The sequence below is a fragment of the Electrona antarctica genome (assembly GCF_951216825.1).
Source record: "Electrona antarctica genome assembly, chromosome: 4".
Taxonomy (NCBI): domain Eukaryota; kingdom Metazoa; phylum Chordata; class Actinopteri; order Myctophiformes; family Myctophidae; genus Electrona; species Electrona antarctica.
The window spans coordinates 8159218-8176535 of record NC_136809.1 but is presented as its reverse complement, the minus strand read 5'-3'; the positions used below and the strand labels follow the sequence as shown (position 1 = coordinate 8176535).

The following is a 17318-nucleotide window of genomic DNA, read 5'->3' as shown; positions in this document are numbered from 1 at the left end:
ACCTGGGACGTATCCTCAGTGATGCATCCCAAGGTCCTCAGGGTTTCGGGTCTCCCAACATCATACCCCTCACTCGGGTGACCCAGCCGAGGTGATAAAGTCTCGACTTACGTCCCAGTAGCTACCCTCGATCAGTCCCATAAGGGAAAAACCAGGGCCACACAATCCATTTTTCCTGAACTACTCTGCCGGACTGGATATGCGGGAGGATTGCATCAATCTGGTGCGTGGAAGGACTAGGCTCTGTGGGTTGACTCCTGTCCGGGCCCCTCCTACGTCTCACCAGGTCCACTCCTGCTCTCACCAGGTCCATGACCTGTGCGTTGCACCAGACTCCCAGCACTTCATTCAGGAGTGGTGGATTCTTGAGCTGCAATGGTTCCGCAGGCTCCACCTGGTCCATGGTGGTGCCGCAGGCTCCGCTTGCGGCTTGAATAGCCCTCCTAAAGGCCTCACCGTGGGTTTGTTGGGCTTCTTCCTCACGGAAGACACAGGCTGGGGCGCCAACCCATACTGCTCCTGGGTGCCGGGTGAACATTAACAGTGAGGACCAATTATATGAAGATGTGTGACAGACCCCTGAACAGTGTTCGTGCCAAGTTTGGTGCGGATCGGCGCAATGGGGTACCTGTGGCCCCCGGAGGCCCCCAACCGTGGCCATATGGGCCCCCTGGTGTGGCTATTCTGATACTGGACAGTAGTTGTTGCAAGTTTATCTTCCCCCCCTGGTACTGTACGTTTTATGACTATTCTGATGGCAGCCAGACACTCCTGATCCTGAACAGTGTTTGTGACAAGTTTGGTGCAGATCGGAACAACCCCTGTGGCACCCAGGGGCTCCTAACGTGACCCCTGGTATGACTATTCTGATGGCAGACCAGCTTTGGTGCCCAGTTTAGTGCGGATTGGAGCAACGGTGCCCCTCGCAGGTCCACATGTTACGCTTGTGACGTCCACCCACCATCGGTTGACCATCTATCCCAAACCCTAACCGTCCGTCTTAACCGGCCACGTAGGTCGCTAACCCTAACCTGTCTTAACCGGCTACGCCTCAGTCCTAAGCAAATTCACCTTAAGTTGTAGGATAATATGCCATGCTATCCTCTTGTGGAAGGCCAAAGTAGACTGAATCCCACAAGGGAACATTCACTTTCAGCTTCACCCAGCTGATTGCTGCTCAGATGATCAGCACTAGGGGGGTGGCTGTTAGATACCGTTCACACAATTGCAAATTAATAAATGAATGAATGAAGCTGTGGAAGATAAACAACCTAACGAGGCATGGTTTTTCCTCTGTAGTCTGTTAAAAGTGACTATACACTGTACCTGTTAATCAAACTTACTGAAAACCATTCTCTAAAAAATCTGTATTTTCTGAGAGCAATGTGACAAGAAATTAGTTCATATACAGGATTTATCTCACTAGTTCTACTGAAACTCTGTGAACCCTTTGTTGCAGAAGTTATTGTAATTTAAAGTCCTGCTTATTATTGAATGCCTCAACGAAGTCCACACCCACAACACCAGAGGAAGTTCAACAAACCATGTGCAACCCAGATTCGGCACAAACAAGGGACTAAATTAATTTCGCTCCTATGCCACCAAAATGTGGAACGCCCCACCAACAGTCATTAAGACATGTGAATCCCTTGACTCCTTCAAAATCGCTCTCAAAGGGCACCTACGGATGGCTGCAATTCGAAACTGGCCCCCGTAAAATCTGAATTCCCCAAACCACCCCTTTTTCCCCTCCCTGTATATGTTTTTGAGGGGCGCTAGCCCCTCCTATATACAGGTTCAATGTTTGTTTTAAAAACGCCATTGACAATAAAGGGAAAATTTACGTAATTTTGTCCCTATTCATGTAATTTAGTCTCTTTGTTAATGGCATTTAATGTTTGTGTTGGCACAGTTTGTTTTACATCACCATTACATCAACTAATCAACTTGTTACTTTTAAAATATTAGCACCCCTCACTTCACACAGGTGTGATCCCCCCCCCCCCCTTTTTTTTACCTCCTCTATGATGATTTCCTATTTTTTGGTTATATAGTAGTGTATATTTGTACGTCTCTTATGATGAATTGAACATGGTAGACCCTATTGTAAACAAGTGTAATGCTTTATGGTGTCGTCCAGAGTCAACAGTCTTGTATTGAGTTGTGCTTGAAATGTACTGTAATTCTCCAAAACTGTCAATTCTTCAATCAATGCAAGCCTATAAACAGTCATGAAGCATCAGGGCATTAATTCATGCGGTGTTACCATGCATTGTGAGCTTGGAGATCCACTGTCAGCTGTTCTTATTGATGGGCAAAAACTCCTAACTCCACTTGAGCTGGATGGTGTTAATGGTGAAAATATGACACATGCAAGTATCTGACAATATATAGTCACAATACCAACTTTGATGAGGCAATATTGCTTTGTTTAAAAAAATAAGGTTTTCTTCATTTCCTGAAAGAATTACATTTTGTTTTCTCCAATTCCTCCAAACATTTTGGAGTTATAGCTTGTTTCTGCCCGACAGCAGAGATATCAAATCAGATGTGGAGCTGGCACGAGGCCCCAGGACAGCTTTATGCTGCTGGTGTCTTCATCATATTCACACGGCAGCCATTTTTATATTAAGTTGATGAAATCTTCCCTATGGGGAGGGAAAGGAAATTCCAGATGAATGGTTCCGGCCTGATGACTACAAAACAATGACTACAACATGACGTACCGATTTCATCCGCTCCCGACCAGATCATAAACCTGAAAAGGAATGCTGCCCGGGCTAGTCCATAAAAGAGTCATGGTGTCTTCAAACCGTGTATATGTTTAATAATAATAGCCATACATTTTAAACACTATAACATGTCATCAAATAATACTAGAAGGCAAAAATGTTTTCTGGCTGTGAATGCTACAGCTAGTGCCGAATATTTCCATACAGCTACACAAACACTTTTGTTTTTTTCTTTACATTTATAAAGTCTTTAATGATAAACCATTAATTCAGACAACAGCATTCTTGCCCCTCAGGTTTTAACCTTGAAAATGTTGGGGGTAGATAGCCTTAACGTTGAAAAGACAAAAGGAGGTTGTACCAGTTATAATCACAGACTGATCAGCATGGAGCTGATGCCTGCCAACGGCTGCACTCAAACACTTCTGATCACACAGACAGTATTGTCCATTAAAATGTCAAATTATCAAATCCAGGCAACAGGTCAGGAGGAAATAGCTCAAGAAAATTTACTTTTCTTTAAATACGTTTCTCTAGCAAAAGTAGTACATGTATGGCCTCCATCATCTTGGATCGCTGTGGTCTTGAGATTAAGGTGTCATCATTTATGAGTGAAGGATTTTTGAGTGCACTTTGGCTTCCTTCTCACAGGAGTAGAATACAAAAACTGAAAAATAAACCAAAGAGATATCTGTTCCGTACAGCCAAATGCATCACCTCTGCTGCTACTCGCAATTATATTGAATTATAAAGAAAAGGGGTTTCTTTCAATAGTCATTTATGCCAATTCCCTGATTTCCCCCAACAAATGTGCAATGTTCTCCCTACTGGCCGGTCTTTACACTGATGGCATGGTGATACACATGGAATGGCTTGTCGCTTCTTTTCACCTGCCGCCAGCGAGGAGTTCCACATGCAAGTGAGGAGTTTCGTTAATTTAGGGGTCCTTGACATGAAGAAGTTTGAGAACCACTGCTCTATTCCTCGCAGTTCAACACAGTTCTGCCGAGTCCCGACAGCTGCCCTTGACCAACCCTATACAAGTTGCTGGCGGCGCAGTGACAAGGAGTGTCCCCCTCCACGGAACGCGCAGCCAAGCCCGATGCACCACGGAGGATTCGAACCCTATAGTCTGTCGTGGTGGGTTGGAACTTTACCCACCTGAGCTGACACTGTACTGCACAAATATCTATTTCAGTTCATCTTCAAGTCTACTTGAGACATTTATACTTGAACTCACCTTCCAAAAACAAACAAACAAAACAAAAAAAGGACAATACCCATGTTCTGGAAGTAAGGGGTGGAGTAATCACCAGTGACAATATGGATATTAAAATATTAGAACAAGCACATCAGGATTTGTTCTTAAGGCATAATAAAGATATAAAGTATACTACACTATCTAGTGCGATGTACATACATACATACAGTAACCACCAAACCTACTGAACTGCTATGGGAGTGTGCAAAGCCAGGAGCGTTTTTCACTGAAACTGCCCCATAGAGATGGACTCACACTACAAGATTTCATGAACTAAGAAAGCACCGAAATGTACCGTCTCACCGGAATTTCAAGGGAACACCACAACTTACAGTATATGTGAGCTGAATTTACACGATGGCCCGACTGAAGCAATATCTTAACAGCAGGATATGATAACACAGTCCATTAAAATATGGAATGTCACAGGTTCCATCAGCCGTCACGTCATTATAGCGTCCTCGTAGTTTTAATGTGCTCTTACTTTACAAGTCAAACTGTACCATCAAAGCAGGGCTTCCACTCCAGGTCCCTGTAATCCCAATTGGAAACACATTTTAGGAAGTCACATTTGAATCGCATTCTAAACCACGTAGGGATGTGGTTCAAATTTGATTATTAAAAAACACTTTCCACATGTTTTCTTTTCTTTTTGCTGTTCAGACTTGATAAACCGATCTGATGTCAATCTGGATAGGCCGATAATCAGATATGGTCTGCAAGTGTGAACATAACCTTACACACCATCAGCTTGCAGTCAACATAAGGCCCAGTGTGCAGTTGACCACTAGCAAGTACTAGATAGTAGGAACACAGTGCTTACAGGTCAAATCCACGCCCGACTTCACTATATGAAAAGGAAAGACATCACTGTGAAATCAATGTGAAGAGAGTAGCGCTTTTTTATCTTGATGATCATGTATGATGGAGTCATACATTGCTTTTTACTGTGGCACCCACTATGTCACACTAAATGCATTCTGCCATTGACTTGGCCTGAAAAGTTTGTACGGAATAAATGTCTCCGTAAAAAGTCCATAGACTTGGCTGCCACATGACGTTACAGGGGGGCAAACACAAAGCCACGTGTTGGAGCGTCTGGCACCGCTCAAATAGGCTCATGTCCTATTATAATTTTCTACTCGGTGCTCAAAGAATATTGGATGGCAATAGTAGTCTGAATAAAAATAAAGACTTTCTTTAGCATGCAATGCACATTTTTGTCCACTGATTTTGCAGAGCATCAGCAGATTTTTTCTCTTCTTCTAAACTAAGGAAACAACTGTACATCTAACAAAATATTGCAGCCAGCACTGTCTTCATCTGAAGTAGTTGTTATGCAGCCATAATAGTAATAGTCCAAAAAACGTATAGAGCCTAATTCTAACAAACTATAGCACTCTTTGAACCATCACATACTCCGGTATGTGACATAATGTTTTCTGGTTGAAAAAAAATGTTGACATGATTCAACATGTGCATTTTTGCTAAAGCTGAAATGCTTTAAACCACACTGTGTGACTACAAAATATGAATTCACCTTTATAGCAGAACCTTTGTATCTTAAAAATAAATTCTCTGCAAAGTAATGAAATCTTGTAGTGTAAGCCGTCCTTAAACCGAAGGGAAATAAATTTACATCTAGTAATCATCTGGTTTTAGTGGTCAGTCTGATATAAACCAATCATCTGGTTTTAGTGGTCAGTCTGATATAAACCAAGGACAGAATTGAAGGGACATCTCATGTGGAAAGAACACGAGCAATTGAGCATGTTTTACTTAGTTTGTAGCATTTCCAATTGTTTGTTTGACTATTACCCAGAATACACACAATTTCAAAGTTTAAGTGTAAACTTACATAGAATGTTAACTCACTGCGGCCATGTTTTTCTTTAAAAACATCAAACCAAGATGGTAGAATATCTTCATTCTGACAGTTATCATTTGGTGTGTTCCACTATCTGTGATTATTTTCTGCGTCGTACATCTCCAAAAAGACTTTTCTTTGTTATGATAGGATGGATTCCATTTTTACTGCACTCTTTCGAACACTAGATGGCCATGTTTTCCAGGCCAACAAGAACAATGTTTGGGTCACCGGAATAATCCACACTAAAACAGAATTCACTGATTAGAACTACTTCAATGAACAAGTGCTTTTTCTTTCTTCTTTTTTTTCTCCACGCTTTTTTGAGGGGTTCAAAGTTTGATCTGTTCATGTCACAACCTTGGTTCCCTGGTCTCTAGCATAAGGAAAGAGGTTGCTTTCATGCTCACAGATATTGTCTCCCAACTCCGTCAGACCACATCGGTGAGACGTGGGAACTCTGTTACAGGGTGATGTGGATTTCCCTTTCGCCGGTGGCACAGTTAGCCCCTCCTTTACAAGGAAAGCCGGCGGCGCCTGCTCTGCGTCTCTCTTACTGGATTCATACTTAAGATTGTGTACAGGTGTCATGCATCGAAAATACGAGCTCATAGATTGGCGCGCGTCACCCGCACGCAAACTAACCATAAAACCAAGCCTCTCTCTCTCCCTCTCTCTCTCTCTCTCTGGGCCTTAGAGGCCACACTGCGACTGCTGCCGGTGTCGCCGCACGCTACACATCTGGCTGAAGGACTGTCCGCAGCGCGCGCAGGTGTAGGGCTTCTCCTGTGTGTGCACGGTGCGGTGGCGCTTCAGGTGGCTGGAGGAGATGAAGCTCTTCCCACACAGGGAGCAGTGGTAGCGGCGCTCGCCGGAGTGGATGAGGAGGTGCACCCGCAGGTTGTTGGGCTGAGCGAAGCCCTTGCCGCAGTGCGGGCAGCTGTAGGGCCGCTCGCCCGTGTGCACGCGCTGGTGGAGCTCCAGGGCGGCGGCGCTGGGGAACACGCGGCTGCACACCGTGCACGCTGACGGATCTTCGCCACTCTCAGACTTGAACCTGAACGGCCGCATCTGGCCTCCGGCGGAGCTGGCGGCGGGGGGAGCCGACGGGAGGGCGAGGGAGGGAGGCGGAGGGGGCGCGGCCGACGCCATGTCGAACGAGGCGGCGAAGGCGGCCATCTCGTGCGCGCCGCCGGGGAACAGCATGGTGGGCGGGCCGGCGGCGTCCAGGTTGTCCGCAGCTCCTCCTCCCCCGCCGTGAGACGGGAAGGCGGCCGAGGGGTGGCCGCCCGATACCGCGTCCACGTTCCCCAGGCCCAGCTGGGCCACGGCGAACGCGGCCCCCAGGTGGCTGACCCTCTCCTGCATCCAGGCCAGGTCCAGACCCAGGCTGTTGAGGCGCTCGGGGCTGGGCGCGTCCGGCGATGACGAGCCGCCCGATAGCTGGGACGTCTGGTGGTCGTTTTCGGTAACATCGTCGTCGTCCAGCTCGGCGTCCGGCTTCAGGGCCACGTCCGTCAAGCTCCTGCCCGACACGGACGAACCACCACCGCCGCTGCCAGCGGGGACCAAAGCGCAGACGGGCTTGGCGTGTTTGCGTTTGGCCCGGGGCCTGCAGGTCAAGTCCATGGTGGCCTCAGCGGACTGAGGGGAGGTCTGCGCTATGGCCAACACGGCGGCACTGGTGGTGGAGAGAGGACTCGCGTTGCTGTTGGCTTCTTCGTTGCCTTCCAAGTCTAATGGATGAGAGAGAAACAAACCGTCAGTGTGTGTGTGGTCACCTGGTTTTCCTCTTTTAATTTAATCTTAAAAACCTTGCACATCTTGGACTTGGTCTTAACCACTTAACCCATTTTGATCTGAGAACTGATTCTGCAAATGTCTTCTAAATCTTGACAGTTTTCTGAAAAATCTATGTTTCTATATCAGTGGTGCTCAAACTATTTCATGTCAAGGACCCCCAAAATAATTGGTGTACAAGTAATTGGCCACCGACCCCTATCTGAAAATATGTTGTTCCAGGGAGCCCCCAGAAGCAAATATTTGAGTTAAAAACTTTTGCTGGGAAAGAACATAATTATATTCAAAGGTTTGCACACATTTTCAAGATTTTTCAACAGCTAAAGGCGACACTGATTAAAACATAAACTCTATCCGATCTACACGCTCTGCTATGACCCTGTGGCCTTCCCTCATTCATTCTCCTTGGAAGGTGAACCGGTCCCTAAGCATTGCATTGACATACATTGTATGTACCGCCCTAACCTTTAACTGTGCACACATCAACAACTCATGTTGGGAGATTGCACTGTACTGATTTTGGTGAAACCCATGGCCTTTCCTCTAGCGCCACCCTGAGGTTATCCCACGATTTTGTAACCCATATTTCACCCCAGTGTGAATTATCCAATGTGATCCTGGGCTCTACACACCCTCCGCCAACCTGGGGAGAGCAACGGACTTGAACTCATGCTTCCTTCATGCATGAGTGTCCAAGTCGCTCCTTTACACCGGGGGGGGGGGGTTTCCTGGTTGGACGTAGCGCCTGGAAGGAACACGTTATTCCAACCAGTTCCTTTCCCCTCCATCAGGCGCCCCGGCTGGCCAGGGGGAGGCAGTTTAGAGACCAGGATTACTGCATGTTTTTTGTGAGGGTACCTACTCTAGGGGACACGGGGAGAACATGCAAACTCCACACAGAAAGGCCCTTTTACCCTGCCTCGGGTATGGGCACTGAGATAGCTTTTGAATGCAGTACGACTATGGCCCATTGGAGGGGCCTAGCATCAGTGAAATGTAGCCTAAGATATGTCAACACCAGTAAGACGCCTTAAGGGGTGAGAAGCGACCGCAGGGCACAGGGAAACAACAGACTTTTAAAAAATGTGTCCGTGTAGAATCAACTTTGCTGTCAGGGCGCCTGTTCAGGGGAGGGAGGAGGTGTACCTCCACATGCGTTACGCCCCCCTAGTGAGACCTTTCACTGTCGGGTGTAAAGAAGATGTTGGCTTGATGGCCCGGGTATCGGAGGAGACCCGAGGCTTTCTTCACCCTCCCAATGACTGATTGTGGGGGTTAGCAGAGACGGAGTACTTGTAGAGAGGCTGGGGAATTGGGAATTGGCTATACTAAATTGGGACTTGAAGGGGAGAAAATGTTTTTATTTTTTCTTGAAGGGGCATGTTTTGCACAATAAGTCTTTTCATTATGTCTGCCCACGATCTCTTTGATTCATACAGTAGGCTACGTTTGTTTACCTCAGTCACTGATACTAAATCTGATATTTTATTTTATTTTTTCTATGAACCTGTGACTATGAAACTGTGACTGTTATAAAACGGAAATAAAAAGATTTTGAAAAGAAAGAATCAACTTTGCTTAGGATTTTTTAACCACTGCATCATGAAATGTTTTAACTCAAAGCCATATGAATTACAAATTATTTAAGTGCACTTTCGCACAAAATACAGAAACGCAACAGTATAAGTACAACTAAAGCATGAAAACTTACAAGAAACGGCTCTTCAAAGCACAGGTGGAGGAAAAGGGCAGAGGAGATCTGCACACTTGGAGACACTCTACCAAACTGATCAGAGTTTCAGGTGTGCTGGACATCAATTGAGCTGATCTACCACAACTGAACTGGCTTAACACTAATTACAGTGTGTGTGTGTGTGTGTGTGTGTGTGTGTGTGTGTGTGTGTGTGTGTGTGTGTGTGTGTGTGTGTGTGTGTGTGTGCGTGCATGCATGTCACAAAAAGAAACCTAAAAAAAAACCCTCTTAACTTATAAATTAAAATTGTGTCATAGCGGAAAATAGCATTAAGAATGAATGAAACACAGGATAGATGCAGGTAAGACTTAACCTCATCCCCACTTTTATCTCCATCTCATAAAGCCTGGTAGCCCGTCTCCGGACCCCCCGGGTTGAGCTCCTTTGGACCCCTACCCCGTAGGGTCCGGTATCACCGGCTTCAAGCGACATGGGATGCAATCTGACTTCCCCTTCTCCGACGGATCTCTGCGCTGTGGGTGTCACGCTGACATATTCCAAAAGAAGCATATGAACGCTATAGGAGACAACGAACCCTCTGACCCCCCCCGCGAACGGCTCAGAAGCCGTTAAGTATTTTTAATGTTTGTACGACCGTTTTGGCAGCTCTCTTCCTTCCTTCCTTGACTTCCTTATTGACATCCTATTGTACCGCCTCCATCACCGTGGCTGGCTACCTGCGACAGAGGCAGGAACGCGCAGATAGCCAGTTCCGGCTATTCATCCAGTGAAATTGTACAGCTGAGAAAGATTAGTTAATTTGTGTCGGATAAGCTGCGTTCAGACCTGAATATATATTCGCCTCGGTTCGTCCAGTTTGTACCGCGGCAGGTCGCACCGCGCCCGTTTGCGCAATTCTCGTCTTTGAATTGACTTTGTATGTAATCGCGCCGCTCTGACCATCCAAGTCTGAAGGGCTTATTTGTGGGTTTTTGTGAATGATCGTTCTTTGAACACTGGGCGTCAGGCGAACGTCCAATGTTTTCAATCAATGGAACGGGCAAGCACTGCGGGATGTTTTTTTCCCCTCCACTCATCATTCCAGCAAGTCGCACCTGTGCGACCTCATTACATTTTAAGTATCACCCTTAATAAATTAAGTCGCATATGCGACCTAATAGGTCGCACGCTGGAGCCCTGAGCATATAAGAGCTATAGGAGACAACGGAGACAACCGGACACCCCGCGAACGGAGCAGAAGCCGTTAAGTATTTTTAATCTTTGTTAGACCGTTTTGGCAGCTCTGAAATTCTCTCTTGACTTCCTTATTGACATCCCATTGTCCCGCCTCCAGCGCCGGAACTGGCTATCTGCGCGTTGGCGCCTGGCAATGTATTGCCAGGCATGTGAAACGGTTTTGGTTTGTTTTTTAAGAAACGTGAGAGTACGTTTTTCATCCAAAAGTCTAAAGAGGAAAGTTGACAGTGTAATATTCAAAGAAATCCTACTCGGTTGTATAACCATAGCTGTCCATATCCTACATTTGTGGGACTGTCAGTCAGATATTGTACGAGCCAGATATTATCGCTGGCGGGCCTGACGACTCTTCCACTGACATACTGTAGATCTTGGAAGCCTGTGTATGTATGCATCTATGTAGCCTGTGTCTATATATACTGTACCCTTGTACTGTATGTAATGTCTCAGTAGCCTATATGCACATTATATGTATTGCACTTTGTATGCCTATTATCTTACGTATCTTTTAGGTTCAGCACCTATAGAATCTTTTAGAGATGTGCGTACTATTTCTATTTGCAGTAGTACCCTGTACTATACTATCTATCTACTATAGAGCGTCGCAGTCCCGCCCCCTTTCACGACGACACCAGGCCCATGAAATTATTCCCAATGCATTTTTCCCATAGACATTTCAAAAAGTATTTATTTAAAGACCTTATAACTTAGCGTCGTACAAAGCCAACTCGAGTTGTGACAAATCATGACAACAAACACAATATTTTGGACCAAACAAATAATTACAAAGAAGAAAAACAACAAAAAAAGAGTGTTGTAACCTGCCGTTTTCTTCTTCTTTCTAATTATTTGTTCGGCCCGAAAAATTGTGTTTGCTGTCAATTGTCACAACTCGAGTTGGCTTTGTACGAGGCTTAAAAGGTCTTTAAATAAATACTTTTTGAAATGTCTGAGGAAAATGAACAGGGAATCATTTCCTGGGCCCTGGTAGGGGGCGGGACTGCGACGCTCTATACTGTATACCAATGATATGAGGACCCACATACAATATCGTCACGGCGCACAGGTTGAGAATGGCCGCTATATCATCATTAGGTCCTATAAACAGGTTGAGAATGGCCGCTATATCATCATTAGGTCCTATAAACAGGTTGAGAATGGCCGCTATATCATCATTAGGTCCTATAAACAGGTTGAGAATGGCCGCTATATCATCATTAGGTACTATAAACAGGTTGAGAATGGCCGCTATATCATCATTAGGTACTATAAACAGGTTGAGAATGGCCGCTATATCATCATTAGGTCCTATAAACATTTGATGGATTCAGAACCTTTATTAACCCATTTAGACCTGAGGTCGATTTAAACGCCTTCTAAAACCTACGTTTTCTTATTCAAAAATGTAAAGAAAGAATAATGATGTTTTTGAAAGGTATAACAATAACAATGTATAGGTTATATAATAACAGCCTAACAGGTCTAAAGTTTCAGTCGAGTCCATCAATCAAGTCAGTTGAGTTAATAGCGCACATACAGTCACGTGCTGACCAGCTGCCCCATATACCGGCCACCAAATGGTGTTCGTGGGTTAATTGACCTAGACAATGACACACTAGACTGGCTTGCTGCAACGGAGCTGAAGGTTTAAGGACATACGACAGAAGAAGATACATACCAGAAGACAGGCCACACTCTGCTCGTATGTTGACTTCCACTTTGAGGTCCAGGTTGCAGTCGCTTCTCTCTACTTTCTCCTGCTTGACGAGCGGCAGTGCCTGAGAGTCCTCCTGTTGAGATTAAGTCCAAGAATCAAACACATCTGTCTGACTCTGCCCCCCCATTCACTCTGCCCCCCCCATTCACTGCCCCCCATTCACTTTGAACGTGAAACCTGCACGATCCAGACCAGCACAACAGCGGACTGAATAGCATTTATTATTATTTATTTTTAACCCATTTAGGCCTGACGTCGACATTTAAAAAAAAAAAAGGTCTTCTGAAAGAATATATATTCAAAGATTTGCATTTTTACGGGTTTAAAAAAAATAGCAGATCTACAAGCTCGTAGCGCGCCACTCAGTGGCGCGCTATTTTTCAATAGCTAAAGTATAACATAATGCTTAGTTAAAACACCAAAAGGGGTTCCCGTCTAGAATGGGTTAAATGTTTTTTTGTGGCTTTTGCCTTTATTTTATATATATTTTATAGAGGGATAGACAGTAGGCTGACAGGAAATGGGGAGAGAGATGGGGGGGTGACATGCAGCAAAGGCCGTCGGGATCTGGAGTCGAACCCGCGGCACATTACCAGCCAAGGTGCCTGGACCGCTGAGCCATGGCCCAGGCCCTGAATAGCATTTATAAGAGTGGTAACAAAGGTTTGTGATCAAACAGCCAGAGAGGCAACTGCAAATATTATAATGACAGACGCAAACTCGTCCAGGAGCTCTGTCTGGAGGGATGCTCGTTTTAAATCTATTACTTCAGGATAACCGAGGGTCAAGATCTGTTGGGCCAGCAATCTCAGGACACAATTTATCGTGATTGGTTATGTATGTACCGTAAGTACTAAGCAATGTACGACAAATAGAAGGCAAGGTATCATCTGTCTTACTTGGAAATTAATAGTTAGTGGTGTGTAAAAACAATACATAATAATAAAAATATAAGCACAGCCCATATCTGACTTCACCTTCGCCATGTGTTGGAATGTCTGGATGTCCTCACAGACGACAGGAAGAGGAGCCACCCTGGGCTGATGGTCCACCCTGGGCTGATGGTCCACCCTGGGCTGATGGTCTTCTGTCCCTGGGAAATTACCACAGGATGCTGTAGGGTCCACATAAAGTACAGTACTGTCATTACAAAGACTGCGCTCGACCTGTTTGTTAGGTAGCCCAAAATGAACAATCTTCAAATACACGCACTATATATCCAATATACTCCAGTAAAGCCTGTAGTACCAAAGGAACAGTATTTATCCATTCGCAGCTCAGAGCAGAAGTGCTGATTCATATTCTGTTTAGCCCTGCCAGTACAGGTACAATAATAACGACATATCAGCTAGACAGCAAGCAAGCAAATGGTCTTAGACTTCTATCTATTTAATACATGGAATCTCTGCTCGTCTGTCTGTGTGTCCTGGGCATATCTCGGATGCTGTCCGACCGAATGGCCTCAAACCCGGCTTACAGTATGTGTAGTGTGTCCCATGTCCCTGGGGTTTGCAGTGCCCAGTGGTAAGTTAAGTTGGTTGGACCAACAGTTTCTAAGAACCAAAAAACCCCCCACAAATGTCTGTATCTGTCTGTCCCCGGCTGGGACTATGGAGGACGAATTGCTGGGTGTTTGGGAATAGGGCAGGCCAGAGCCATCTAATAGAAGAGTTACGATATTGAGGGGGCAGAAACCGAGCGCTCGAGCGCTGTTCATGCAGCCTGGAAAGGGACAAGCTGGAGTTTGAAATACATTGTTTTCAACGAGGGCGGCGCAAATAAGAGCAATTTTAGGCATGTGTGCAACATGCAAACTGTTTTAAAGTATTGTACAGTAACAACTAAAGTCTCTGTAATGTTTATGTTGTACGATTACTACAAAACAATCTAAAATAAAGGGATTTAAGATCATTAAAGTTGGGCTGTTGCCTGGTTCCAATGCATTTCTACCTATACTTCCGGTCCAGGACTTGTCCCTATTTGTTGTCTCAATAGAAGTCTATGTAGGAGAGCCGCCATTGGACTGAAGCCCCATGAAGTGAACAGAGTTTTCGTAACTCTGTCTTACTCTATGGCTCTGGGGCAGGCATTAGGCAACGTCTTCCCTGATTGGCCAATGCGACCCGTCATCTTCACGGATTGGCAGAGCTTTGAGTCAGGTTGGTTTGTGACAACATGTTGAATTTCACAAACGGGCATGTATTCCCAACTTGCATCGTTCTAGTCTAAATGATAGTTTTGGGCTAAAGGCATTATACTATACTCAGTGAGGCACAATGGCGTGTCATGGAGCCGGGTTAATCAATGTGCTCAAAACTGTCCCCTGGGAGCCATTTAATGCATGATTGTGAAACTGTACCATTTACTTTGATGTAATAAAATGTGTGCATTTGTATTGTGTCTTCATCCTCCTCTCACATGCCATTCGAACACTGTGGGAGGGTTTTAATTTAAAGCTATTCATTTGGTGTCCAGATTCTCGGTTTCACAACAACGTGCCTACGCATAAAATTAATATTAAATAAAAGATGTGTGCCAAGGCCATTTGCCACATTCAATTTAACCAGCTCTATGGTAGATGACAGCTGAGAGAGAGAGAGAGAGATGGCCATGTGCTGTCAGCATCCAGCTGGGTGGACTAGGATTTATACTCCATAGTATTACGGTGTCGCTTGCCAAAAAGAACGGATACAAGCTAGACAGTAACTTGTGAGCAATCTGGCGCTGAGCAAACCCTGGCTAACAGGCTAGAAGGCGTTATTACTTAATAGCATAGCATGCATCATCTATTTACATTGTTATAACCACTTACACCCTCTAATGGTTAGCAAAAAAACGGTCCAGGAGCAACTTGACTTGGTCTGCTGCTTTCGTTTCCTTCTTCTACACACCAAACATCTCTTCGCCATAAAACACAGCACTAATACAAGCTCATAAGCGTGTACGGTACAGCCAGCTATTTCTGGCTAATGTTCCACTCAGAATAGGGCGTGTTGTCGGGGTAGGGTTCGTTTACATTAAGTGCCTAATGTACAGACAGTGTCAGTCGACATGCAATAAAGATCATGGAGCATGAACTCCCATCCAATCCATCCATCTATCCATCTCATCTATCCATCCTAGCCCCTTTCGGGACACTTGGTTACCTTTTCTGAATTTGAAGGTAAGCCCCTTTGCTACCAGTACCATCCATCCATCCATTCATCCATCCATCATAAATCCATCCATCCATACCTTCTGGCGGCCTGTTAATAAACGCCGCTTCTTCCCGCTGCTGCTGCTGGCTGCCGCCGATGCCGCCGCCGCCGCTGTTGCGTCTCCTCATCTTCCTCTCGTAGCTCCTCATCTTCACGTCCATGTCTCGCAGCCTGTGCCGCAGGGCGTCGTTCTCCTTCTCGCTTTTCTCCCTCTCCTGGTCCATCTGGGAGCGCAGCGCCGCGTAGCCGTCGTCCACCAGCTTACAGATCTCCACCACCGCCGAGTTGGCCAGGATCTCGATGATGGAGGCGATCTGCGCCTGGAAGCCAACACAGTCCGCCATCATCAGAGACATTACCACCACCAGCACTACTTCTGTTCATGTGCAGCATGCACGTACAGTGCGCAGCACACAGACACTACACACATATACACTGGTTGTTGTTGTTGTTGGCTTGGCGTGCGCGGACGGGACGGCGGACGGCCCCAGACACGGATGATCTACATGTAACAATAAAGCTGATCGGTGTGCAGTGATTGATGTGTCGACCTGCTTGCAGATCTGTTGTCTGTCTGTGTGTTGTTGTGGTTGGATGCTTGCTTGCTTGGTTGGTTGGTTGGCTGGCTGGTTGGCGGCGCTTCTCGGGGGTGCGAGACAAGTCGCCGTCTGATGACGTCAGTTTGTTATTCAGCATCATTCCAAGTCAAGTAGTGCAGCAACTGGTACATTTTGCCAATAAAGACGGCGATTGTAAACATAAAGTCAGAGTCAATATTATCAACAATATACCGAGATACATGCTTCCAAAACTTGTTAGTGTGGGTGCAATTCCAAAATAAGTGCAGCAAGCTGCATTAATTGTCTCTGGGTACATTTCACACAATGAACAGTTCACACATATCTTTCTTGAACGTATATCAAATTATATAGGCTAATAATTATTTTAATTGCATGGTAGAGGATAGCAAAACAACTACATAACGAACTACATCTGATTCTCTAAAGAACTATATTTTTGGTAGGACACTTACTGGTTCATCCATCCATCTCCAACTGCTTATCCGTAGTCGGGGTGGGGGGGCATTTTGGAGCTAAAATCCCTCCATCTGAATCTGATCCTTGGTCTGCTGGGGGTCTCCTTCCAGTGGGCCGTGAATCGAGGACCTGTCTAGCTAGAGAGATGCTCGAGAGGCATCCTTACCAGATGCCCGAACGACCTAAGCTGGCTCCTTTCCTTTCCACATACTGGTTCCATCCATCCATCTTCAACCGCTTATCCGTAGTCGGGTCACAGGGGCAACAGCTCCACCAGAGTGCTCCAGACTTCCCTCTCCAGAGCAACATTAGTGACTTCCTCCTGGGGGATCCCGAGACGTTCCAAGGCCAGTGAGTCAATGTGTTTCCTCCAACTGCGCCTTGGTCTGCCCCGGGGTCTCCTCCCAGTGGGATGTGCTTCGAGGACCTCCCTAGGGAGACGCCCGAGAAGCATCCTAACCAGATGCCCGAACCACCTAAGCTGGCTCCTTTCCAGGCGAAGGAGCAGCGGTTCTACTCCGAGTCTCTCTCGTGTGACTGAACTTCTCACACTATCTCTAAGGGAGATGCCAGCCACCCGCCGAAGAAAACTCATTTCGGCCGCTTGTATTCGCGAACCTTATTCTTTCGGTCATGACCCACACTTCATGACCATAGGTGAGAGTAGGAACGAAGATTGCTCGGTACACTTGACACTGGTTGACAATTGATATTGCCTGAAGATCATAAGCACAATATCTCCCCAGGCTAAAAGGGA

At 45.8% G+C, this 17318-nt stretch overlaps 1 protein-coding gene across 3 annotated transcripts; it reads right to left on the bottom strand.

Moving 5' to 3' along the window:
• Window positions 1-2512: 2512 nt before the first annotated feature.
• On the bottom strand, window positions 2513-16157 carry LOC306922316 (uncharacterized protein). Of its 3 annotated transcripts, none has more exons than XR_013789896.1 (5): window positions 15562-16157; window positions 13305-13441; window positions 12289-12400; window positions 5852-7596; window positions 2513-2648 (listed from the first exon to the last, which is right to left on the bottom strand). XR_013789896.1 is itself a non-coding variant. In XM_079499820.1 (5 exons), exons 1-5 carry the CDS (start codon window positions 15878-15880, stop codon window positions 6554-6556), a joined length of 1575 nt encoding a protein of 524 aa, XP_079355946.1. In that variant the 5' UTR covers window positions 15881-16157; the 3' UTR covers window positions 5671-6553. The 3 variants fall into 3 exon arrangements, 2 of the variants coding, with proteins under 2 accessions (XP_079355946.1, XP_079355945.1); XM_079499820.1 differs by lacking the exon at window positions 2513-2648 and having other exon boundaries at window positions 5671-7596; window positions 13305-13376; window positions 13413-13441; XM_079499819.1 differs by lacking the exon at window positions 2513-2648 and having other exon boundaries at window positions 5671-7596.
• Window positions 16158-17318: the final 1161 nt, after the last annotated feature.